General features: G+C 41.3%; 1 protein-coding gene across 1 annotated transcript in view; it reads right to left on the minus strand.

Annotated features, from left to right (window-relative positions):
• The window catches only part of TUB (TUB bipartite transcription factor), a 111,860-nt gene that overhangs the window by 22,969 nt on the left and 63,835 nt on the right, over positions 1 to 25,056 (minus strand). The window contains exons 4-6 of the mRNA XM_054972076.1: positions 21,026 to 21,160; positions 7,617 to 7,781; positions 555 to 676 (exon numbers count right to left, since the gene is read on the minus strand). Of these exons, the coding sequence (XP_054828051.1) occupies positions 555 to 676; positions 7,617 to 7,781; positions 21,026 to 21,160 (422 nt within the window). The remainder of the gene's footprint in view (positions 1 to 554; positions 677 to 7,616; positions 7,782 to 21,025; positions 21,161 to 25,056) is intronic.

Raw genomic sequence — 25,056 nt, forward strand, 5'->3', positions numbered from 1 at the left:
CTTGGATAATTAAAAAATCTTTGGAGGCTACATACTCCTTTTTGCAAGGGCAAGTTGGAGGAGACTTTTATAGAGTTCTTTAAAAAACAGGAAACACCAGCAATGCCACTCTAATTCCACACCCGCAACAGTGCTTTGATACTTTGTGGTTTTTAATTTTTTCCCCATTTTAGCAGTTTTATTTAGAACAAAGAGCTAAATCTAGGCTAATGTAGGGAATAAATATAAGGGCTACCGTTTACCTCCACAGGAAAGCCATCTCCACTCCACCCTCACATCTGTGGGAGAAAGGATATCACACTACTGATGCTACAACTGAAGCCACTGCTAAGATTAAAAAGCCCTCTTGGCTGTATAATAAGAGTGAGAAAACTAACTATGTTTTCAATTTACAGAAAATCAGATTTAAGCTGGATATCAGTAAATGCTTCCTTGATGTAAAATTAACTGGGCAATCCATTGGGAAGCCTTAAACTTTTAGGGATTCTGGTGAGCCAAATGGCCCTTGAGGTTTCTTTTCACCATGATTTGGTCCATTATGCCAGATTCTTCACCTTGTTTGATTTCTTGCTTGTGGCAGAACCTGGTCGGGTGTTACTGTTTAACTGGGAGGAACTTGAACTGTCCTCATCCTCCTCATCCTCCTCTTCATCAAAATTCATGCTGCTTGAAATACCTGAAAAAGACACATTTACAGAAAATATGACTACTATATAAAATGGTTTGCTGTGACAATTCTTAATTTGAGTAACAACTTGTTGTTATCTCTATTTATTTTATTTATTTCAAATTTGTATTCCGCCCTCCCCACAAGCAGGCTCAGGGCGGATACCAACATATTAAAAATACAATTAAAATACAATAAAAAATTCATATTCATTAAAAACACATTTAAAACAAGATGGTGGACAGCCTTCACAGGGAGGGTTTTATACACCTCTTTTTTCCAGGCCAGCGGAGGCCAGCCTCAGCCATATGCCTGGTGGAACAACTCTGTCTTGCAGGCCCGGCAAAAAGTCCGGCCGAGCCCTGATTTCAGCAGACAGAGCATTCCACGAGGTGGGAGCCAGGACTGAAAAGGCCCTGGCTTCTAGTCGAGGCTAGGCAGGCCTCCTTGGGGCCAGGGACCACCAACAGCTGTTTGTCGCCTGATCAGAGTGTCCTCTGGGGAATATATGGGGAGAGACGGTCCCGTAGATACACTGGTCCCAGTCTGCACAGGGCCTTATAGGTCAATACCAGAACCTTGAATCTGATCCGGTACTCCACTGGCAACCAATGCAGCTCGCGTAAGAATGGTGTTATATGCACCTTATTTGACACTCTCATAATAACACACGCCGCTGCATTTTGTACCAGCTGTAATCTCCGGGTCAGGCTCAAAGGCAGCCCTGCGTAGAGTGAGTTACAGTAATCTAGCCTAGAGATGACCATTGCTTGTATCACTGTAGTTAAGTCATGGGTTGACAGGTAAGGGACAAGTTGCCTGGTCTGCCGCAGATGGAAAAAAGAGGACCTGACAACCACTGTGACCTGTGCCTCCATTTTCAGGGAGGCATCCAAGTTCACCCCCAGGCTCTTAACCCTTGGAACTAGCACTAATGGTGCCCCAACGAGGGCCAGGAGCCGGAGTCCCGAACCTAATCCCCCATAGCTCAAGTACAGGACCTCCGTCTTCGTCGGGTTCAGTTTCAGCCGACTCTGCTTCAACCAACCAGTCATGGTTGCAAAAGCATGTTCCAGGACATTTGGGGTTCAGCCGGGCCATCCATCCATCAACAGATACAACTGGGTGTCATCTGCATATTGATGACACCCAAGTCCGAAACTTCGCACCAACTGGGCAAGGGGGCGCATATAGATGTTAAACAATAAAGGGGAGAGTATTGCTCCCTGCGCGACCCCGCACACCAACGGGTGGCGGGATGACAATTTCTCCCCAAGCGCCACCCTCTGTCCCCGACCATGGAGAAAAGAGACAAGCCACTGTAAGGCAGTCCCTCGTATCCCCACATCGGCGAGGCGGTGAGTCAGAAGATCATAATCGACTGTATCGAATGCTGCCGACGGATCCAATAATATCAGCAGCGCCGAGCCGCCTCAATCCAGATGTCTATGAAGATTGTCTGTGAGGGCGACCAGCAATGTCTCTGTCCCATGTCCCAGACGGAACCCGGACTGGAAGGGGTCTAGGGCTGAGACATCCTTCAGGAAGCCCTGCAGCTGTTCCACCACCGCCTGCTCAATCACCTTTCCCAGAAACGAGAGGTTTGAAACCAGGCGGTAATTGACCAGGTCAGTGAGGTCCAGCGATGGTTTCTTTAAAAGAGGCCTCACCACAGCTTCCTTTAATGGCCCAGGAAAAACCCCAGAGCCTAAGGATAGGTTAACAATGGCCTCCAACGAGGACTGCAGCCCCTCAGCACTGGCCTTTACCAGCCACGATGGGCATGGGTCCAAGGGACATGTGGTGGGTCTAACTGATCGCAGGGTCCTGTCAATTTCCTCCCCAGAGAGTGGGCTGAAATGATCGAATATTGGCCCCGAAGACGGCCAAGGGGTCTCCAGCTCATTCACTGAATCAACTGTGGCTGGCAAGTCACGGCGGAGAGACAAGATTTTATCAGCAAAAAAGCTCCCAAAAGCCTCACAGCTAATATCTGAATTCAAAATTTGATGGCCTCCCTCTGGCAAGGAGACCAATGACCGAACCACATTAAACAATTTTGCCGGGCGTGAGCTAGCTGACGTGATGGAGACTGCATAAAACTCTTTCTTCACAGCCTTCACCGCCACCTCGTCTATCACTCATCTATCACTCTTCTATCTCCATTATTTTTTAGATTTCAGAGACTAGATGGAAGATGGAAACTGCATTTATGCCCGGCTGAGGTATTTGGAAGCTTACTGCCATTAGGCAAAAGTCTGACATTCCTAGATTATTGGTCCAAACCAGTATAGTGGTTCTTAAAATCACAACAAACTGTAGTGTTTCCACCCTATATTTCATCTTTAAAATAGATGCAGATAATGAAAAATTGGTCAATTTCCTAAACATTTATCTTTTTTTTTTGGTTGCCCTAAGTTAATGTTCAGACATTGTTCTAATACCTGAGAATTACATGTATTATGTTTGTTTGTTGATTTGTTTTACATTGTTTGAAAGTTGAAATGTTAACTGTTATTCAATTATATAAACTAAATAATTTTTTTTTTAAAAAATGGTCCATTTCTCCCCCCTTCCAACATTTCTACAAATAGCCACACACACACACAGCCACACACACAAACACACATACACACAGATTCTGGGGACACAACCCAGAATAGTACTCATTGCTGGCTGCGCAAAATTTATGACATCTTGACATCTCAGAATTATTGCATCCTACAACAATCATCCTAGTGATTGTTGTAGGATGCTTTAATCATCCTAGTAAAGCTGCTACATTTAATGTCGCTAAAGTGACCTTAAGAGTACTGATACCACTAATGAAGAACAGTGACTCCTGACTCTGAGAGTTGTTGGGAAAGGAGTATGCTTCGAAAGAGGGGAGGAAAGGACAGCCAGAGAAGTGCCCTCTGAGACAGAGCTGCGGATGGGGAAGAAAGGACATAATGAGCCAGTGTCTGCCCATTCCCTTCTCTTTTGACCATCAGTGATGGAAGCAGAGGACTGCAACAAGCAGCAGAGCCAGGTGCACCTGGGGGAATAAGTATGAGGGAGGAAGGGAGGAAGAATGTTTTTAGCTCATTTAATGGAGATTTCAATCCTTTACTAGGATGATTAAAGCAGCCTACATCCCCATTTGACCCTTCCTTTGTCCCTTTGGCAGGAAGGAAGATTTAGCAAAAGATTCCTAAACAGATCCTCAGGACTTAAGCTACTGCAGATGATGCTAGCTGCATGAAGCCCAGTAGCTGGAGGATGTATAGTATAGCAAAAGTCCCTTGGAGTCTGGTGGGCTCTGAATAATAAGGAAGCAAGCCAACAACTCCATACACCACAGCATTTCAGCAGTCCCTGGAGAAACATTCCTGCATTTCAGGGATTAATAAACTCCACATTTGGTTTCTTGAGGACCTGAGAAGCTTTTTATTACCCCCCCCCCCCTTGCAATAAAGAGCTAGGACAGCACTTCACATTAAGACAATGTTTTTCTGTAACTGCTTTTGTTTGTTACCAAAATATTACTGTCACAGGCAAATGATGCCATGTAGCCAAGATGGGCTTGTAAGGATAAAGCAGGACAATGAAAATTAAGGCAAGATATGGTTTTATAGACAAGTTTTATAAAGCTTTAAAATAAGGACCACACATTTAATAAGCCTTACCAATCAGCATCCCCCCTACCCCCAATGCCTTAAACTGGCTGCACCTTTAGCAAACCTCTTCACAAAAGTATTAGAAGGTGACTGTTCCCACCACAATGCAAACTCCACAGGGATAGCCTTAGCAATACTGCCATTCTTTTGATGGCAACCTGCTTATTACTGTTTTTGGATGGGTTGGTAGGAAAACGGGAAACCAGAGGGATCAGTAATAGGTCAGGTAAAAGACAGTGTGGTTGTCATGGAGGGAACACTGATATGATGCAGGGTTGCAGCTTCATATGTTATAATAAATAATTACTTTGTGTTTTGTGTGTTCTGAATGGGCTAATCAGGGGCAAGAGGCTACTGTCGGGACAAGAGGCAGTTGTCAGGACAGAATATGGGGAAACAGAATGGTTTCCAATTGGCAGGGGTGTCAGACAAGGATGCATCTTATCTCCCTACCTGTTCAACCTCTATGCAGAGTAGATCATAAGGAAAGCTGGATTAGATCCAGAAGAAGGTGGAGTGAAAATTGGTGGGAGGAATATTAACAATTGACAATATCTGTGGGATATGCAGATGACACCACATTATTAGCAGAAAATAGTGAAGACTTGAAATGACTACTGATGAAGGTTAAATTAGAAAGCACCAAAGCAGAATTACAGCTGAACATCAAGAAGACAAAAGTAATGACTACTGAGGAATTACACAATTTTAAAGTTGACAATGAAGAAACTGAAGTTGTTAAAAATTTTCTATTCTTTGGCTCAATTATTAACCAACAGGGAGACTGCAATGAAGAAATCAGAGGTAGACCTAAAACGAGATGGCTTGACTCAATAAAAGAAGCCACGTCCTCAGTTTGCAGGATCTGAGCAAGTCTGTTAAAGATAGGACGTTTTGGAGGTCTTTCATTCATAGGGTTGCCATAGGTCAGAGGTGACTTGATGGTATATAACGTACACACACACACAATCAGGAGCAAGTACTTTCTGTTGTAATGACTGTTAATCCTTCATAGCCAACTCTGCATACTTCTGCTTCTTTTGCAAACTAGATACAGTGGTGTGTGGGCTTCACAGGATTCATACAAAGGGCTTTCATAGCTGGCTTTAAGATCACAAACCTGACTGGCTTTCAGTCTTAGGATGGAAACAATTTCTGTTCAAATCTCCTTGCTTCCTGCAGCCAGCTCTCCTTTTAGCTAACAATGCTGGTGCTGACAATGGGAGGTAGGTTTTGGTGTGCCTTTGAAGTCTACACTTTGAGTTGGTTTGGAAGGAGTAGCTGATGTGTTTAGCACTAAGAAAGCAGAGGGGATGAGTGAGACCCACGAGGATGCGAAACATCAAGCCCAGCCCACTTCAAGTGAATACCTTAGTGCTATTGAGGAAGTCTTATAACACCCAGTGAGGTGAAGAATAAGATTCTGAGCTTTTCTGCCTTGGTTGTAGTGGGTGGGGGTGGGAGAGGTTCAAATAAAGTTTTTTCTTCACATGGTCCATGCTGCTGCACTTTTAACATGTCTTTAGAAAGTCTGTGACTGAATAAAACAGACTTTCTGGCTGCTCTAGGGAGAACTAACACACATCTGCTAATATTAGGCTCATTGTTCACAGCTGCGACTATAATTATTATTACAGTATTGATTACTTGTGACTATCAAACAATTTCAGCAGAATTGGTTCAAATCAGGGCCAAACCACTCATAGGTTTTTTCTACCACATGTCTCCATTATCCCCTTCTGAGGCTTTTAAATTTCCATCAAACAAATTTGGAAGGAGCACTAGAATGGCTGTATATTGTGAACTTCAATATAGTTGGTAGTTGGCTATCAAAAGCTTTATCTGGAAGTCATATAAACCTTGCTGCGACAGTAACATTCCTAGATTCTCAGTCAACTGAAACATTTACTTTTCTGATGTTGTGACATTCCTAGATTCTCAGTCAACTGAAACATTTACTTTTCTGATGTTTTTGAATCTTCTAGGACATGATATACTTGACTAGCATCAAGAGGGACCATATATTGAAACCTCAGTCCTTCATAAGACATGGCATAAGTCACTGATGTTAAGACAAGTCCTACAGCAGTTTTCATATAACATTTTCACACAAACTGCCACTGCAGGCCCTAAGTATGTCAATTCTAACATGATTACCTAAGAAAAATCATAGTAAAAAGAAGCAAGCATTTATGTCCTCTCATATTTCAAAAATAAATTTAGTGTACTAAAGAGACAACACACCAAGATTTGAATTTTTAAAAATAACCTACATTAAACTACAGAAAATCTGATGTATCTTGCCAAAATCATTCCAGTGATATGTTATTTAAGAACTAAGTAGAGGACCATCAAGTATAAAAGATGAGAGCGCATGAAAGATTAACAGTGCCATTCCCCAACTCTACTCTAATTCCCACTTGTCACCCTTCCATCCATCACCAAGGCCTTTGCCAGGACAAAGCAAGGGATATGGCCAGGCCTGCTTTCCTAAATCTTGCCCTGTGGCCTGTTTCTTCAGATAAACAATGAGCTTCAAGGGTCCTGAGGAGAGGTAACAGAAGGTCCTCCCATTTCTCAAATCTTTTGTGAGTGTGGAGAGGAGAAAAAGAGTAGAAGAGTCACTATCACTGCTGTGCAACTTTGGAGGTGGCTTCATTGAAAGAAAGTAAGCAATTGTTCACCCACTCCCCCCACAGGGTATCTATTGGCAGTAACTCAATAGTGGCTAAGTCTGACCCCTGCTCTTGCCACCTTTATAGGTTGAATCCAAACTAGTACTTTCATTGGCATGGAAGGAAGACTTCTGGGGATTCCTCCTCCAGGTTTTCAAGAGGCACAGTGGGCTGCAGCAAGAAGAGGGATACAGGGAAAATCTGTTGTTGAGTACAGCTACTCTTTAAGAGTTCTCAGGATCTAATCAAAGGTCTGGAGTGGAACCCGTTTGCCTCCTTCTTGTGTTCTAGATTACAGTCATTTATTTTGTCCCACAGAATTCTATTAGAAGCCACTGAGAGAGAGTCCTCATTGCATAAACCTGCTCTGGGTTCTGTTTCTGGATCGTTATGACTGGGGAAGACAATGGAAACCACCCCGTAACAAAAGTCTGCCAAGAAAATGTCGTGATACGACATCCCCCCTTGGGTCAGTAACAACTCGGTGCTCGCACAGGGGACTACCGTTACCTTTATGAATAGGCCTCTAGTTAAAAGCCATATTAGAGATAAGTTGTAATCACACAAATCTGAACAAATAGCCAAAAGCATCACCAGGTTTCCACAGATCCTTACCTTTTTTCTGCATTGTTACTCTAAGGTCCTGTTTGCTTTGTTGCTGATTGCTAGGTAGTGCATCACCTTCGTCCTCATTTTGGCAAGCCTCTCCAACAGTCAGAATCTGAACCTGGCTCCCTACTTCCTGTACATCATCCTGAAAAGCAGCTGGACCATCAATTCCTATCAAGTAGTCAGAGTAAAGAATCATGTCAGTGTCAAATAATATAAAAAATTAGCAGGTCATGTATTCTTCAGCCAAAGCAGCTAAGTCACACCTGTTAGCAATTTTCAATTATATTTTGATAAGTAAAAGAGCGTTCAAGTAAAGGGTGCAATTCAGTCACAATGGCCTGTGATTTGGGAGTGCACTGTCCTCAAGGACACCGGATTTCATTGATTCTGCAGCTCGACAATGGCAAAAGCAATCACTGCCACAATGGCCATTCTTCAAACATTGCAGCAGCATTGTAGCCAAGAGTTATTACCACCACCTGACTCCCAAGACAGCCTGGGTAGGAGGCAGACAGGGATAAGAAGTTCCCCCCCCCACACGCATGGATGAAGGCAGTCCAGTAATTCCTGCAGTTGGTTTAGCATTATGCTGCAATTTTCTATGCCCTTTGAGGTAGCCAGTACACTTCCCACACTATGCATACTGAACACCTATATAGTTGCTTGATCAATGCAAGAAGCACTTCTGTATTATTTAAGGAGGCAAAGGGGGCTTTATAGGGCATATGCACTAATATTCATTTTTATGAGTATGAGGATCAGCCCAAAGTCCTTCACATACAACAGTCTATTTATAAATCACCTGAAATGTATATATCTTGTCTTATGTTTCAAAAATACTGCACCCAACTTAATGTAAAGAAGACATTCACAGTGAGCCTATTTATCATAAATTGATTCAATATGCCCATCAGCCTGACATTTGGCACAGAAAATCTATCTAGACTTGTATAATTTAGTCCACATTTCAGAAATATGTTATGTATCTAACTGGTTTGGTGAAAATGTACTGCATTATGAGGTTTCAGACTTCTGCTACAAACATTAACAGGGAAATGATCAGTGCATGATCAATGAAGTAAGCCCTTTCTGTGGATTATTTACTCCAAGGAAAAATGGCTGCTGCCTGTTAAACCAAAAAGTGGAGAAGATAGCTTCAGCTGCAGTAACAGCTGTATGATGAGGGGGGATCCTAAGAGAGATGGGTAGACTGAGTGTGGGAAAATACTTTTCAGGGGATACTTTTTCTGGGATAAATGGTTTTCGGGAAGGGGGGAATGAATGGAATTTCTGCATTATAATGACAGGACTCTGAAAGACGAATACAGCTGCTTCCACTGTACAGTTAAGACTTCAAAGATTTTGTCGCATTGGATATAGCACCCATTGTTCTCATTTCTGTGATATTTATTACATTCAAAAGCCTAGTGTATGCAGTACAGTTACATCTGCCATTAACATTCTAAAGCATTGGTTAAAACCCTGCATAATCTCCATTCCTTCTGAAAACTTGGCACAACAGGGTTACCAAGAAACACTGGACTGCTTTGAATTAAGAAGAATGAAAGTTTTAGTAGTAAAAGATAGCATCATCGATTATTTTTTAAAATCTTTTATTTAGAACTGACAAAAAAGACATTGGAAAGACTTGCACCCAATCCAAATTAATCTCCTCTGTCTATCTCCACACTGGAAAACTAAAGAGAAAGTTTTGAATTCCTTGATTATATAATTTTTTCCAGTGACAATAATGCTTGACTATATTTATCATGCTTTATCCCACTCTTCCTCCAAGAAGTTCAGGCTGGGATACAGGGTTCTCCATTTCCCAATTTATTCTCATAACAATTCTCTGAGGTGATCAGGCTGAGACTGATTGGCTCAAGAGTCATTCAGTGAGCTTCATGCCAGCATTGGATTTAAACCTGGGCCTTCGTCAATGTTAGTTTGACACTAACCACAATATTACACTGTCTGAGAGCCAAACTACATGAGACGAATTACACGCATATGATACGTGTCTGCACTTATGAGAGTTTCCCCATTGCTTTCCTGTTCACTCACACACTGTGGCCACATTACACTCGAACCCATGCTCGGATTGGCACGTTTCTTCCGCATTCCTCCCAGATGAGAGATGGTATCCCATGATGCACCTTCTCTTTGTGCACATTCAAACCTTCCTCTGCAGCTTTTCAGAGAGGGAGACTTGTTTACTCAATTGGACAAATTGGCAGAAAAAACACAGAGTTTCCGGGGGGAGGGGCTGAAAACAGGTTCAACACCTCTGCTGAGATCTTGCAGCTCAGCCCGCCAGGAAGGGGGGCATCTATGCAAAGGGGGGTGGGCAATTCCCACTTCAGAAGCCACAGCAGCATTTCTTGCTGTCAGCCAGAATCAACTCTTTCCTGCCTGTTTGTCCCAAGCCACATCCAGTCTCCATTGTCATCTATGAGAAAAACTATGGGGGCTATCCAAGGGGATGGGGGTATTTTGCAAAATAAAGCTACAAAATTTTCATGGGACCTACTACTAACTGTCCTCTTAAGACCCCCCCCCCCAAGTTTCAGGGAAATTGGACCTTGGGGAGCCATTTCAGCCCCCTCCCCAAGAAGGTGCCATCAGCCACCCCATTTTTTACTATTGTGGAGATAAAATGACAGCAACTGGGGAAACCCATTGATCGTGCCTTTGCTGGGGTTCAATCTCCCAGAAACTCAGGGAGTCTTTAGAGGACAGTGAGGAGTAGGTCTCCTGCAAATTTGGTGGATTTTGGACCTTGAGGAGGACATTTTAGAGCACCCCAAACAGGCGCCATTAGCCACCCCATTTTTTTACTATTGTGGAGAGAAAATGACATCAACTGGGGAAACGCATCGATCATGCCTTTCCTGGGGTTCAATCTCCTTGAAACTTAAGAGGTCTTCGGAAAACAGTGAGGAGTAGGTCTCCTGCAAATTTGGAGGATTTTGGACTTTGGAGAAGTCATTTTAGAGCCCTCCAAAGTAGGTACCATCAGCCACCCTGTTTTTTACTATTGTGGAGAAAAATGACAGCAACTGAGGAAACCCATTGATCATGCCTTTCCTGGGGTTCAATCTCTCTGAAACTTGGGGTGGGGTTAGAGGACAGTGAGGAGTAGGTCTCCTGCAAATGTGGAGGATTTTGCTTGCAAAATGCCACCCCAGCACCCGAGATAGCTTCCCCAGTTTTCCCCACAGGGAATAATGGAGATTGGAGGTGGTTGGGGGCTGGGCCCATAAAGTGCCCCTCCAAAGTCCAATCTTCATGAAACTTGGGAAGTCTTTAGAGAACAGCAAGTAGGACCCCAGAAAATTTGATAAAATTCAGTCCTAAAATGCACCCCTAACCCCCTGGAAAGCCACGAATCACATTTCCCATTGGAAATAATGGCCAAATTTGACTCAATTTGCTCTTCATTGCCAAGCTAAACTGCAGAAAAAGTAACCCCCACCCTATCCCTTTCAGGTTCATGTATCAGGCATATTTCCGAACTTTTGCTCAGATGCTCAATCATATGGCCACAATCTTTCTTCCCACCTCCTCCTTATTCCAACCTAAGGCACTGCATGGAGAGGAAAAGGAAGAAGTTACAGGGGAGGAGGGTGCAGGAAGGAGGAGTAGGAAGGTGGTAGTGTCAACTAGAAAATGGGAGAATTTAAAACATGTCATATTAAAAGCAAAACAGTTTGAGTGTAAGCCGGATCTGAGGGCAAAAAGAGGGGACAGGGAAGCAGAAGCTGCCCAAAATTGACACTCTGCAATGACAACTCACTGGTTATGACCATGGACACTTGCAACCGCAACTACACTTGTTCCCCAACATGTGCATGAACTAGGGCTACAGGACATGTGTTCACCTGGGGTAAACTGGGCACAAGCATGTAGGAGCAGACATGATTCTAGACACTCGCATAGCCACGTGTAACTCGTCTCATGTAGTCTGGCTCTCAGGTATTAGATAGCCTTTGCAGTTAATTGTGCTGTTGGTGTTGCATATGTTGCAGTATTCTCCCGCTTCACTGAACGAAGTTTAAATTCTTCCTCCAACTCAAGAATTGTTCCTTCATTTTAAGTGTTTGTTTTTTGTCAAGAAGCCATTTAAGTTGAAGGATGGATCCTTAGGCTGGAGGAAGGCTCCTTGGAGGATAGTTGGACTCACCCTAGATTTGCCCATTGTCCATTGCCTCTTTTTAGCACTCTACTTTGGGGAGGAATGGATTGTGCAAAAAGTTTGTACTTCATCCTTATGTAAGACATATCAATCAATATCTATCAATGCTAACTATTTAATCACTTGCAAGTTCAAAGAAAGTATGTCTCTGAAGATCATACTGAAGATACTGAAGATGAACAACAGGGATCCTTCAGAAGTATTGTGCTAGATGCTGCTGAAAACAGAATTCTAGACTATAGAGCCTTTTTGTTATTTGTCCTTAATATAGAAAAATGTAAACTTATAATTGTAGAAATGACCACAGTTTACTTAGTTACAATCATAGAAAGGCACTCAAGATACTTAATTTCCATTGCTTTTGTACATTTTAAGTGGTTTAAAAGGTTTTCTCGTTGTCTGTATTTTGTCATTCCCTGTTCTTTCCTACTTTATATGCTAAGAACTTAGTGTATAGATGGAAACAGAACTTAATTCAGAATCACAATCACTACAGTCAAATTCCTCATAAACCAAAAGGCAATTTACAATACAATCGTAAGCAAAGTTCAGACTAAGCACATTGATTTCAATTGGCTTAGACTAGAGTAACTCTGCTTAGGATTGCATTGTTAATATGTTATCTTACACCCATGAATAACTATATTTGAAAAATACAATTTGTACATTTAATCAGCCATCTAGCAAGAACGTCATTATAATCACACAGTTGAGATATGATAATGTTTGTGCTTACAAATTATTGCAAGTATCAGTTTCCAGCCTACAAAAATAGATGCTTTAAAAATAAATAAGAAATTGGGATTGCTATTAAATGAACTTTATAAGAATGACCCTACTTTAAAGCTAATGATAGTGTTATGCACTCCACAAAAGGAGAACTGCTATTTATTGGCCTATAGAACATGGGGACAGCAATCATCCTCCAGAAGCAATTAGCAACATCTAGCTGCCAGTCACTTCTTTCATTTTCTAAAAGTACAGCTTCATTAAGATTAATATTTTCTTGGTGCTCATCTTGCTTGCATTTATCTGATCACAGCTTTACCATCATGAAGCCTTTCAGAAAAGCATTACATATCTAAGGCCCTGTATTCAGTTATTTCAACAGTGACTTTGAGTACTGCTCATGTGTAATTCAATTACCTTTAGTGCTGAATTAGCTTACTATTCACAAAATCTAGTCTTACTTTTAGCACAAAGGGAACAGCCGTACTATGAAATGGGAGTTTTCCATCCACAAAATGACTAAAAAATATTCTAAAACTTGTTGCTTTGGAATGCAGTAAATTGCTTTTAGTCCACTGGGTTCAAGCTAACAGTAACTATAGGACAAAACAAATCCTGTAATTTCTATGCAAAATTTCAGCCAAGACAATTCTGCTGATTCCAGAATTCACACTGCTATGCATTCCCATACTGCCTGTAAATTAATCCCCAAGCAAAAAGCAAAAGCAAACTTGTGGCAATATAGCTAGTCCTACAATGTTCCAGGCAAATGTTGTGAGGGACAATCATAACACAATAGTGCCAATTCATATACATGCAGATGTTGAGTTGTACCTTACAAACTACTAGTGTAAGAAGCTCATGGTAGTGAATTTTCTTCCAGTAGCCCACTGTGTCGCAAAGATGTTGCTAGGGATCAGGAGACCCTTGTAAATAATGCTATGTGACACAGAGGAGCTGCAGCAAGGAGGAAGAATTTAGTGAAATTGCACGATTTTGAATATAGTAGCAATGGAAACTCTTCACTGGTGCAACAGGAAGAGGAAGATTTTGATCCCTTCCCGCTCTTCAGAGCAATTCTCTGAGCAGCAAGGCATTCTGTCTACAAAGTTACTCTGAACCTTAACATCTGATTTTGGCAATCACAGGATACTGCCTGAAGAAAGGGAAGGCGGGATGGATCTGCCTCCACAATCCCTTTCTGCTCACAGATTGTAGGATCCAGCTCATAATGCTTGCAATTGACATGACTCCAGAGGTAATTTTAAACAATATTTCCATGGAAACCATACCATATGCTCTGTCTCTAAGCCATGGGCTTTTAATTTCTACAGGACCCAATCCAATATATTGCACATGGAGTAGTTGGAAATGCATATACACAATCATTTTAATAAAGCTAAAGTTCCACCATCATGTGGGAAAGAGGGATTCCATAGGAAGGAATCCAGCTAATGCAACTTTCCCCAGTATACTATATATTAGTTCTATTTTTAAAAAACATGTACATGGAGTAATGTCTGTTAGAATGGAGAGAAAAACTGTATTCGTACATGACCAGTTTTCACTCAGGAAGAGACTGTTTCCAGCAGGGAAGAGCTTTTACCACCTGTTCCCCCCCCCCCCGCCCGCTCAACTTAAAAGGGGAAGCTGCCTCCTAGAAGAAAGTGCCTGGGGAGAGAGAGACAGTCGCCATCAAAAGAAAAGCTTGTATCATTTGCTCTGCTGCGCTCCTTGCCCCTATTTGATGGTTTGTTGTTGTTATTATTTCTCATATTGTAAACTGCTTTGTGTCTACACAGAGTGGAGAAAAGCACATTAAAAGTACTCCAATAGAGAGAGAAAGAGGGATGGATGGAACAAATATGTAATTCAGTCAGGGATGCACGCACAAGATCCTTCTCCTGTGCACATGTAGCTCCTAGCTGGTTCTGTATGACAGTGCTTCAACATCATAAATTGTCAAACACCATATAAATGCTGTTCCCAATGCTAAACATAAAAATAAAAGACTAAGGGGAAACATTTGGGAAAATGGTAAATGTTTATTCTGTACATGCACACATTTGCATATTCTTTCCATCTTCTCCTGAAGTTACAATATAACATTTTAAAAATCAGAAATATTAAAAAAGGTTATCAGACTGATCTGTAGCTCTGATGCATGGCTTAGGTGGACAAGGCAGCAATGAGTTCCTGGAAACTCCCCCTCCACTGAAGTGCCCAAAACAAGGCTTACATGGGACCATACTCCCAACACTCATCATCACTGCCCCTCTCCATGGAGGAAATTCCAGCTCTGAAACAATATAGAAACTCTAAAAATATTAACATTCAAGCTAAAATCACTCTGTATCAGCTATTTGTCACCAAATCTAAATAACTGTACATCTGATAAACTTCTGGATCTACTTTTACCATCTAAAACAATTTATTTGTATATTTTAATTTGTTCTCAGTTTATCAGATTATTTTAAAGGTTCTAACCTGTTTCACGTTGTATGAGTTAGCCACCTAACACATAAATATATAAATGTAAATACAAATGATAAATAAAAAAACAGTATGAATACTGTACTAAAATTAATTTAGTACCAGCAAAAATAAAATAAACATTCTAAGTAGTTGGTTGTTGTGGGTTTTCCGGGCTGTATTGCCGTGGTCTTGGCATTGTAGTTCCTGACGTTTCGCCAGCAGCTGTGGCTGGCATCTTCAGAGGTGTAGCACCAAAAGACAGAGACATCTCTGTCTTTTGGTGCTACACCTCTGAAGATGCCAGCCACAGCTGCTGGCGAAACGTCAGGAACTACAATGCCAAGACCACGGCAATACAGCCCGGAAAACCCACAACAACCATCGTTCTCCGGCCATGAAAGCCTTCGACAATACATTCTAAGTAGTTGTTTTCCTAACCTACATAAGCAACATTGTGCATTTAATATTTTAAAAAGCAAATTTCTAGTTGACTGTTAATTTTTTAAGTTAATATTTTAATAATATAAATTGGCATGCAGATGTTTGCCTTTGAATGAAACATTTTTAATATAAACATACCGTTGAATTCTAAAAAAGACTTTCAATTTAGTTATGCTTAACTAAACTCTGCACACATACACACACACTAAGTCCGTTTTTTCAAAAATGCTAATTAATTAGGTCTAGATTTAATGAATTGGGACAAGAGCCATTTTGACACAGATCTACCATTGCATGAAAATAATCTCACTGGAGAGCACCTGTACCATTTGGCTCTGTCCCAACAGATTTGTAACAGGGGCCTTTCAGGACTGAGATACACAAAAATCATTCAGTGGGCATTTTGTATAGCCTGTTGTATACAGAGAGAGCTAAAATGAATAGCCTTTTCAAATTCACAAATCAAATGGGTGCTTGTTTTCTTAGCCAACTGCAATGTAATCTCATTTGTCAGCATAAATTAGACAACCAATATTTCCAGGTAATCAGTTTTTTGATAGCACAAGTAATTCTGATACAGGATATCTGTCTTATTTATTTAACTTCATTTATATCCTGCCTTCTTCCCAGTGGGGACCCAAAGCAATTTATATCCTTCTCCTCTCCTCCAGTTTGTCCTCACAACCCTGAGGCAGGTTACTGTGCTGACAGTACATGACTGGCCCAAGGTCTCCCAGTAAGTTCCATGGCAGATTGGGGAATCACACTTGGGTCACCCAGATCCTAGATCATCATTCTAGCTACTACATCACACTGGCTCTTGGAGCATGATAGAGATGGCACTTGGTGGATCTGCCTGTCCACATGATTTTTTTTTTTTTTTTACTAATTCAGTCCTTTTAAACACAAGCCATAGACCAAAGTATTAGTGGGATCAGCATGGATTGAAACAAAAGTCAAGCAGCATGGGTATTTCCTACCTTGGATGTTCCATGCACAACAAATAATTTGGAACAACCAATGCGGTCATAATAGACATTGGATAAAAAAGTGTTCCTTATTTATTTGTTTGTTTGTTTATAGCCCACCTTTCTCACCAAGACTCAAGGCAGATTAGGATAGTTCGGGTTTGTGGAAAGCTAAGACAGTTGGAGTTTTCCCAACCTTTTCAGATGGGCCATTCTATAAGTTGGGGGCCACCACAGAGAATGCACTTATATGAGCAGCTGTCAATTTTGCCCATTTGCAGGTCACTATTTACAAAAGGCCCTGTTCAGATGAGTCAAGCTGCCATGGTGGAACATAAGGAGAGAGATAATCCCACAGATATGAGGGGCCAAGGCCATGAAAGAGTTTGTATGAGAGAGCCAAAACCTTGAATCAAGCTCTATAATTGATGGGTAGCCAATAGATTGACTGCAGAATGGGAATAATATGCAAGTTCCACCTAGCTCCTGATAATAATTTAGCTGTGGCATTTTGTACCATCTGGAGTCTCTGAATTGACTTTGAGGGGAGGCCTATGTACAGTGCATTACTGTAGTCTAGTCTCAATGTTACTGCAACATGAATCAATAATATAGGTGATAATACTGTACCCTGTGAAAGCCTGCAAGTTAATTGTCATATCTTGGATCATCAGCACCAACACGCTTCCATTCCATGAGGAATGATTTAAAACAGTTCAATGCTCATCCCCAGATACCTGCTTCTGCCACCAAATGCCTAAATATGATGGCATGGTCTGCTGTATCAAAGGCTGCAGATAGGTCCAGGAGCAGTATCAATGAAGCATGGTCCTTGTCTACATTTGGGTGGAGGCCATCAACCAGAGCTACTAGAGCCATTTCTGTCCCATAGCCTGGCCTGAAACAAGACTGAAATGGATCCAAAGCCCAAGAATGATCTAAAAATACCTGAAATTGGTCAGCTACTACTCTCTCAATCAATTTGCCTAAAAGGGGCATATTAGAGACCGGGTGATAATTGGCAGCAACATGAAAATTGGATTATTTTTAATATTTAATATTCATTTTGAGTGTGATTTGAGTTCAAATGATAAATTATCAATTGAATCCAGCAATTTTTTTTTCAGTAGTGACATTTCCCAAGCACAATACCTCTTCCATGCACACAGCCCATTTATACAGGATTGCACTGCACACAGAAGGTCCTTTATTCTGCCTTTCATGCACACAGAAAAAGGAGTCCTATGTGGATTTCCAGATTGCATCTGCAAATTATTTCTTCATGCACAATATGAGTACATGCAGAAACAGGTTCCAAGCTAGTTCAGCTGTACAGTCTTATGCCCCTGCAAGACTATCCCCAAGCCCCCTTTACTGCAACAACAAGTAATAAAAGGTTTCCTTGGTCTTTACTAGAGGCCAGTGGGACAGGAAAGGATTTTCTTACAGAGGTAATAAATGCATCAATCCATGGCTCAGTTCAGAATGTTGAGAATGCGTAGCTTAATTTAACTAACCATTTTAATTGTCTAAATTAGGCAAGTACACTAACTTTGGTGAATTAGGATCTGTCAAGCCAGAATCTGAAGCTGGTTTATTAACCACAGTTACTCATAACTATGGTTTCATGTTATGTACAAATGTGCTAATCTGGTTTAATTCTGGCTTGTTTCCTGCCAACGTTCCCTGCCCACTCCAACTATAGAGAGGAGCAGCAAGAGCAGCTCAAACCACTCTGCTTTTATTACTTCTGAAAGCAGTTCTCCCTCCTCATATTCAGCTATCTTCATTCTTAAAGGTACATTAGTACTGTGACGCTCCATCTTTCATGCAGCAACACAATCAAAAGCAGCTTTGTTCATTTTACAACCCAAAGCAGGGAGGCAGCAGGGCAGCACTTGGAAGGGTGCTGCTGTCCCACTGTGTCATTGCTACCCAGCTGCTCCATGGTAGCCTATGGAGGCACAGATTGTGCAGCATTCCTGATCCAGCAGGCATGGCAGGACAAATGAAATGGCACAAGCACATGTCTGGAAAGTGTGTCCCCCCTTCTCCATCTCCTATGCCATTGAAAGAAGGATCTGGGGAGTGTGTCACCCTCCACACATCCTGCCTTTCCACCAATGGAATGCAAGGGAAGCTCCAGTGGCAGAAGTAGAACAAGGTTGACAATTGTGAGATGGAACTTGGTAGGGTGGTGATATTTTGGAACTTTTGCAGGAGTATATGATTCATTTTAATTGGGATTTCTTCTTATTTGGTAATGTCAGAAGGGTTAATGTCAGAAGCATTCAATTTCATTGAAAAAGGGCCATGAATTTATGGCCCAACAATAATGGTGGCCAGTAGGAAGCTATTGATACAGCAAAGCTTTCCCACCGTCAAGCACCACAATGTAGGCTGGGTTAGCAACTGTGTCTTTTTTAGGAGAGAGAGAAAAGCCATTTCCATGCAGGTTATCTGCCCCAAGTTCAATGATTTTGGGAGGCAGGTTTTTTTCCTGTTTTCCCACAGCATAGTGGTACATTTGTGCATCTCCTAGGGATCTCCTGGGTTGTCTCCGATCTTTCTCAAATCCGATTTGCTCTGAAGTTTTGGGAAAGATCATATTAAAACCTGGATGGCTATTGTGTGGGTGGGAAAATTTGGATTTTTCATTCCACATGGCATCCAGAGCCAGTTTGGTGTAGTGGTTAAGAGTGCGGGACTCTAATCTGGAGAGCCGGGTTTGATTCCCCACTCCTCCACTTGAAGCCAGCTGGGTGACCTTGGGCTAGTCACAGTTCTCTGGAGCTCTCTCAGCCCCACCCACCTCACAGGGTGTTTTGTTGTGGGGATAATAATGACATACTTTGTAAACTGCTCTGAGTGGGCATTAAGTTGTCCTGAAGGGCGGTATATAAATCGAATGTTGTTGTTGTTGTTGTTATTATTTATCCATTTTCCCTAACCCTACAGCAGCCATTTCCTTCCCCTGCCTCTGAGCAGCTTTTTATTTATTAACTTGTTTTTAAAATGGCATTAGAATATCATTATAGAGATATAAAATTATGCCAATATGTGAAGCAGGTTCTCTGAATTCCCAACTTTCATTTATAGAAAGAGTAAGTCTGTAGCCCCTTCCATTGCAGAGATAAAAGGAGAAAGACATATCTTAGGAATGGAAGGGGCTAGAAACTTTTTTTTAAAAAAATGAAAGCTGGGAATTCAGATAACATATTGGTGTAACATTATACTGATATAAAGATATCATAGTGCCAGTTGCGTGATGCTGAATCAGCCAGGCCCAGTTGCAGGGTAGGGAACCTGCAACAACTTACTGGAGGTACGTCAATGTCCCCGTATCTCCTTTCCCACACTCCTTCTTTTCCTCCTCCTGGTAGCCCCCAAATGCTACCTTTCTCTACTTCCTGCTCTCTTTCAAACCCACTGAACAGATTACTTTTTATCTCCCCCCCATCTTTACCTATATTTATTATTTATTTACTTCATTTATATACACAATGGGGACCCAAAGCAGTTTCTTCAGAACAACTCTGAGAGGTTGGTTAGGCTGAGAGTGTGTGATGGGATCAAAGTCATCCAGTGAGCTTCCACAGCAGTGAGTGATTCAAACTTGGGTCTCCCACATGCTACTCTGAAACTCTAACCACTACACTACACTGGCTGCGGGGGGGGGGGGGGCTGTTGAAGAGTAGCAAGCAGCCAGGCCTGGGTGTCATGCAAGTCATGTTTATTAAGTCATCTGGTAGTTGCCTCTGGGCCTGGCCCAATGTCCTTCCCCCACCAAAGGCCCAAACAGCCCTGGAAAGGGCCCAGCTCCCTTCTTCTGCCTTTAGTGGCAGAAATCAAGCCTGAAATACTGGCAAAACTATTACGGTTGCTAGGTACAGCCACTGAGGGCATCAGGTTAAATCTACAGGCCCTCCTTTTATCATTTTGGTTTTTTTTCTCTCCCCTTCCCCATGTATTTTTTTTTTTTTAAGATTTCACATTTTTCTGCAAACTTGGGGTATTTTTCAGGTGTCTTTATTCTGCCTTGTTTATTCATGGCTTCAGTCTTCAGATTTAATTATCCTCACATCAGGCCCACTTGGCTATTAGTATATTTAAAGAATTCCAGCATAAACTGTAGATACATACAACATATTTTCAAGGGTAAGTTTATTATCTGAATATGAATAATTCTGTCTATAATTAATACACTATCATTTGTATGATTATAATGGTACTTACTATCAAGAGTTCAGTGTTTTCAGAGTTACAAAGTTTAACACGATAATCAGATATGCTTCTAGTTGTACTCAAAGACTGTTTTTGTCTAAATAATATATTTAGGTTATGTACTACAAAATTTGTGTTTTATATTTTTACCTCTCAGATGCTAAAGTAACATAGTCGCATATTTTGTAGACTATATTATAATATATATAGCGCAGTATTATGTATGTTACAATTTTACTTAATGCTTTTCAATTCCATGAATGTGCCGAACAGTAGTTTTATATGCTAAATTATAAATGATTAATTTTATGTTGTTTAATGCAGTCAAATAAAAAATATATACAAACATCTTATTTCAAAATCAGCAACATGCAGCTAACCTTTATTTTTCCCTTTTTTCTCCTTCCTCGTGTTGCCAGTTTGACAGCCTCCTGTAGCTGCCTTGGATTTTTTAGCTGATTTTGGAGCTTGTGAGTCTGCTACCACTTTTACATCTTCTTGTTCAGCATCCTGTACTGCTTGAGAGATTCAAGATAGCCCAACCCCCCCAAAAAAAGAAAGAACAAAGAAAACAACAGAGAGAGATAAGAAAGAGAAGAAATCAGAAATCTATGAAGCCACAAAGAAGCAAGCAAGCAAAGTAGAAAGTAAGGCACATGTTTTAGATAGTATAGCACAAAGAAAACTGTATAGGACAAAAAGCTGCAGGTTCAAATGCATATATATAAACAGACTGACATGCTGATTTTGATGTTCTGATCTTCATACAACCAAGCTAGTGGTTAAATATACAACAGTGTTTTCTGTTTGGCTTTCTGAATCTATGAACCAGCCTGACTGGTTTTACTCAGCTATATCCCAGCGCAGATAATTGAATCTGTATTTGATCCCCTGTGACATTCTCAGTTGGGAGTTCAGTTCTAGATTTCACTCCAAATAATCAACTTTATCTAAAAAGTATTAACATTCTAGAAATATTCCTACCAGTGTGTGGAGAGACATTGCAAAGAACATTGCCCAAACTGCAAGCAGCACCACTTACCTGAAAGTCAGTTTATTTATTGGCAGGCATACCAGTAACCTTTTTAAGCAGCAAACTGAAGTTCTTTTTTCCTCGTTCTTTTTTCCCCAAATTATGTTTATTGTTTTCAAAATCACCAACAATACAAATTACTTTTACAAGAATAGGTATCTATAAACAATTATTACATTCAGTATGTTTTCAGCAAACTGAAGTTCTTACCCACAAGTAAATTCACTGGAAAGTACTGCACCATCTTGCCTCCTGAAATGGCAAACCTATCTGCAAGTAAATTGTTTGATTGCGCCTGATCATCTCTTGTCATGTATTGCTCTTTATCCCCACACAGGTGCACTGAGGGGCCTGCGGGTGTGCCTGTGCCAGGATAAAAGGTGAGTCATTGGCACAGCCTAGCAACCTGGCAGGGCCGCTATGGGGCCTTGGGAGGTCCATGCCAGGCCTCCATGCTGGCTGCAACAGGCGTCTAAGGGGCTGCGGAGGTAGCAGGAAGGTGTGGCACCACGGCCCAGCATGCAGCCTTGCAAGGGCTGCGCCAGTGCATCTGCTGCAGAGGCAGCAGGAAGACTGAGCCGAAGAGGCAGGGCTCCCCACGGCCACTTCAGGGCCCATTGTATTTCTTCTTACAATGGGCTCTGTTGCTAGTTATGTTATATAATCCTTTTTTACTTTCTATATCCCCTCTTACTATTATTCTGTTTTTCAAAATAAAAATACATTGTAAAAAAATGCCCCCCAAAGGGCATCTTTTTATAGAAATGAGATTCATATGACAAGAAGACAAGCAAAGAACTGGTATATTTTCAAGTTCATTTAATTATCTTTAGATAGTTCCAATGGTAACAAGAACTATTTGATAGCTATAAAAGTTTAAGAAACTAAAAGGACTTCCTCTGTGAGTTCTTGCAAGATTATACACCCTCCAGGTTGCTAAGAAACATATATAGAAATATATATTGGACAGGACCATAAAGAGATTTGATGGGAGGCATGATGGAGGACATCCTGAACAGCCCGTTATTGGCCTTGCTGCAGAGTCCTTCAGAAAGATCACTCTTGGTGCTGAGCAACATCTTGTCAAAACTGGTAGTGGTCTTACAGTCCATCAGTGAAGGGGGCAGGGGCTGGGCACCTCTTGGCACAGTAAGTGCAGGTGAAGATAAACAAGGCCAGCAGATATAGCTGACTTAGTTTGGAACCAGTGTGGATCTGTCCACCAAAGGCAACCACAGCTAGGTTGCATAGTACAGCTCACCCCATTAAACATGTCAGTACATTTAATATTATTAAGTAGATTAGCTATTTAATAAACTAGTTAAATCCATGCTGTTGTCTCCTGTCTTTATTTGGGGTGATGATGGGGCAACAATCCAATTTAGGTCATGCAACTCCAGAGTCAGACAATGTCTAGATTGAATTGTAGGGAAACTAATCAAACCAATCAATACTATAATATTGTGGTGGTCTGTCTCATACTCAGAGATCATCATCATCACCACCATCATCAATCTTTTCTAAATCACACTTGATAATCTGGAAGCCCTTTCTCATATTGTGCAGCTGTATGAAGTTCACTGGGATTATACAGATTTTCTAGAAAGCACTCTGCATGAGCTCATCCTAGCGATGAGCCTTCAGGAGTCCTAAAATGTAACTATGGATTAATAAGCATGTATTGGTTATTTTGCTTATTTAAAAAAAAAATGCAAATACTTTTTATCATTGTCGGCAATTTTCCTATTATATCAGCAATTTCTATATCTAACTAGCATTAGCCTGAAGTTAAAATAAAACCCTATTACTATCAACTGCAGCTTGAGAGATTAGTTACAAAGAGGTGGAACATTGTTCAGTGGTAGTCAAAGCCCAATTTTAATGAAAATATGTGACATTGTCAAATAAAAGATTTTAAAAAATCAACATGAATTCATGCTGTAGGACTCAGAGGTCCATATTTTGGTTGCTATCTATATCATCAGTAATGGAGGTATTAAACACAATAAAAGCAGCAAAATCAGGTTTTCAAAAAACTGTATTAGTGCCCTGTAATTATGAAAGAATAAACTGTGACCATTTAGAACAGAATAAAAAATATTGCTTAAAATTAATTCCACCCCATGACAGAAAGTCACATTTAATCCAAAATAACATGAACAAAAAAAGCATTATTTTCCCACCTCTAACCATCCATTACTCAGAGTCCAATGGAAACTAAGGACTAGTAGTGATTGTTTGGATCTATTCCAGTCTGATTTCAGGTCTGGCTATGGGACAGAACCAGCCTTAATTGCCCTGGTATATGACCTGCACTGGGAGATTAATGGAGGGAATACATCCTGTTGATTCTTGGAACCTCTTAGTAGCTTTCTATACCTTCTATAGTGGCTTTCTATAGTGGCTTTCTACATCCTTCTGGACTAGAGGCATCATTCTGTAGTTGTTTCAGTTCTATCTGGAAGGTAGCATTCAGAGGATGGTGGTGCTTGGGGACTGCAGGTCCACCCTTGAACTGTGACTGACAGGGTCTTGCAAGGTTTCATCCTGTCCCACATGCTTTTCAACATCTACATAAAAACACTGGAAAGTTCATCTGGAGATTTGAGCTGGGTTGTCTTTAATATGTAAATGATACTCAGCTCTATCTCATACTTCCAGAGAATCCCAGGGAGGCTGTGGAAACCGTGGCCTGGTACCTGGAGGCAATTTTGGGATGGATAAGAGCTAATAAACTGAAACTTAATCCCAACAGAATGAAGGAGCTAATGGTGGGAGGACCGATTCACCCAAGAACTGAGCTGCTCTGGATGGGATTATATTCCTCCTCAAGGAGAAAGTTAATAGCTTGGGGGTGCTGTTGGACCCAGGACTCCTGCTGAAAAGCAGGTGGCAGCAGTGGCCAGGAGTGCCTTTCACTAGCTTTGACTGGTGAGCCACCTGTGGCCTTTCCTGGGCAAAAAAGATCTTGCCACAGTGATGCATGCCTTGGTAACATCTGGATTAGACTGCTACAGTCTAAATGAATGAGTGAGTGAGTGAGTGAGTGAGTGAGTGAGTGAGTGAGTGAGTGAGTGAGTGAGTGAGTGAGTGACAGATGGGTGGACAGACAGACAGAGAGAGAGAGAGAGAGATTGATTTTTTCTTGTTCAACTTACACTAACTCCCAATTTGCTTCTAAGCTCAAATTAAGGTGCTGGTATTGACCTTGAAGCCCCATAAGGTTTGGGGCCAGCATACCTGAAGGACTGCCTACTCCCATATGAACCCATCTGACCATCTTTGAAAGCTCTGATTGTTTCAGATGTCCCCATCTGAATTTGGATGGATGGCAACCTGAGAAAGGGCCTTCTTGGTTGTGGGGCCAAAATTATGGAA

This window comes from Eublepharis macularius, chromosome 2, assembly GCF_028583425.1.
Source record: "Eublepharis macularius isolate TG4126 chromosome 2, MPM_Emac_v1.0, whole genome shotgun sequence".
Classification (NCBI taxonomy): Eukaryota; Metazoa; Chordata; class Lepidosauria; order Squamata; family Eublepharidae; genus Eublepharis; species Eublepharis macularius.